Source organism: Cryptotermes secundus, unplaced genomic scaffold, assembly GCF_002891405.2.
Source record: "Cryptotermes secundus unplaced genomic scaffold, Csec_1.0 scaffold106, whole genome shotgun sequence".
Taxonomy (NCBI): Eukaryota; Metazoa; Arthropoda; class Insecta; order Blattodea; family Kalotermitidae; genus Cryptotermes; species Cryptotermes secundus.
Genome location: NW_019734310.1, coordinates 1466310 through 1467921, shown reverse-complemented (window position 1 = coordinate 1467921; position 1612 = coordinate 1466310). Strand labels below are relative to the sequence as shown.

At 34.9% G+C, this 1612-nt stretch overlaps 1 protein-coding gene across 2 annotated transcripts in view; it reads left to right on the top strand.

Moving 5' to 3' along the window:
• Window positions 1-1612, top strand: part of LOC111868421 — a 12135-nt gene continuing 10523 nt past the window's right edge. For both annotated transcript variants that reach the window (XM_033753058.1, XM_023859032.2), the window contains exon 1: window positions 1-250. In XM_033753058.1, coding sequence (XP_033608949.1) covers window positions 224-250 — 27 coding nt within the window. In that variant the 5' untranslated portion in view covers window positions 1-223. The remainder of the gene's footprint in view (window positions 251-1612) is intronic.

The window sequence follows — 1612 nt, the reverse complement described above, 5'->3', positions numbered from 1 at the left end:
TGCGTAGCGTTCACTTCATTGAGCTGTACATTATACATACGTATACTTGTTTGAGAACTTATTTCTTAGTTTGATGGCTAATTCCTTTCGTGTCCGATTAAGTTCATTTGTATTATTTGGCGCCAAATTTCCAAAGCAGACGAATTTTAATGTGACAGCTGACCACAAAATCCGAAACGTAGAGGTTAAAGGCGCCAAACACTACATGTGCGAGGAGTAGGCAATGATCGTCATGTATCGGGACGTACAGGTCTGGTAATTAATGTTTTGCAGTCCACGTATGTACTTTGGCCCCTCAAAATACAGACTCTTGTCAAATGAAGCCTACATCTAAGTTCCTGGAAGTCCTTAGGTTCACTGGTTAAAAATGCAAGTTCATATAAGAATAATTATTCATATTAGGTAGCAATGCTAACAATGTCTTATTTATTTCAACTGCAGTGGCAGATATACAATCTGTAACATATTTTTGGGGGTTACAGATGTTAACAGTGTACTATTTGTATGTCTGAAACACTTGGTGATAATTTATCACGCGTAAAGGATGAAATATTACCTCAATAGTAAATGAGGCTTCATTATTTAGGTTCTAAGTTTTATTTTATTGACCCCTTTTGTCATCTTTGAATGAGCATTGCAATGGCAAACCCCTAGATACGTGATGATTCACCAATACCTTAACTTCAGAAGCTTATATCTGAGGTCATTCCAAATGCTCAGCAGTTAAGCAACAGTAGGTGTTCGAAATTCAAGAATGGCTTTGATATAGGTCACAGTAATTATGTTGGCATGCTCAAATTTTAACATCAATTCAATGTAATGTATAGTGTGGTATGCTCCATAATCTGATGATTGGTCTGTTTATCTGCTAGGTTATTACATGTGACATTTATCTAAAATTTTTGCAGAATGAACTGTTAGATATGTAAGAAGATAAACCTTCAAAAACACAATTGCATGTGCATTTTCAGCATGGTGGAGTATCTCTCCATTTTAGTTGTGCAGAGAAAACATATATTGATCACTGCATCCCTGGTCAATGAATCAATTGTGGTGGCGAACAACACTGGCTACCCAGATTTCCACTCCATAACTTCCTACATTTATATCTGTGGGGGCACGTGAAAGATCGAGGGTGCCAGGGAAAAGTGAAAACACAAGATGTTTAATGTTTAAGACTGATCAAAAGAGTCAATAACAGGATATCGTGTAGAGAATTTTTTGGTGAATTTAAAATTTTAACCTTAACTTCATTGTATATCTTTGAGACGTTGTGTTTTTTAAGGAAAAATAGGATATATAACATCTCGTATTCAGATGTGCACGGTTATAACACAGTACATAAGCAGAATTTGTATGTCCAACCATGTAACACCTCACGTTGTAAAAGGAGTGTGATTAACATGGGAATAAGATTGTATAATAACTTGCCCTCTCAAATAAGAAGTATTCAAGAGTTCAAGGTTTTTAAGCGTCAATTAAAGGATTACTTGTTGTGCAAAGCTTTTTATTCCCTTCAAGAATATTTTTACAAGAATTAGCTTAATAATAGAACAAAGATACTTAGGTAATTTATTTTAGCTATTGCATGTAATTTATAGTTTAGCTTTTG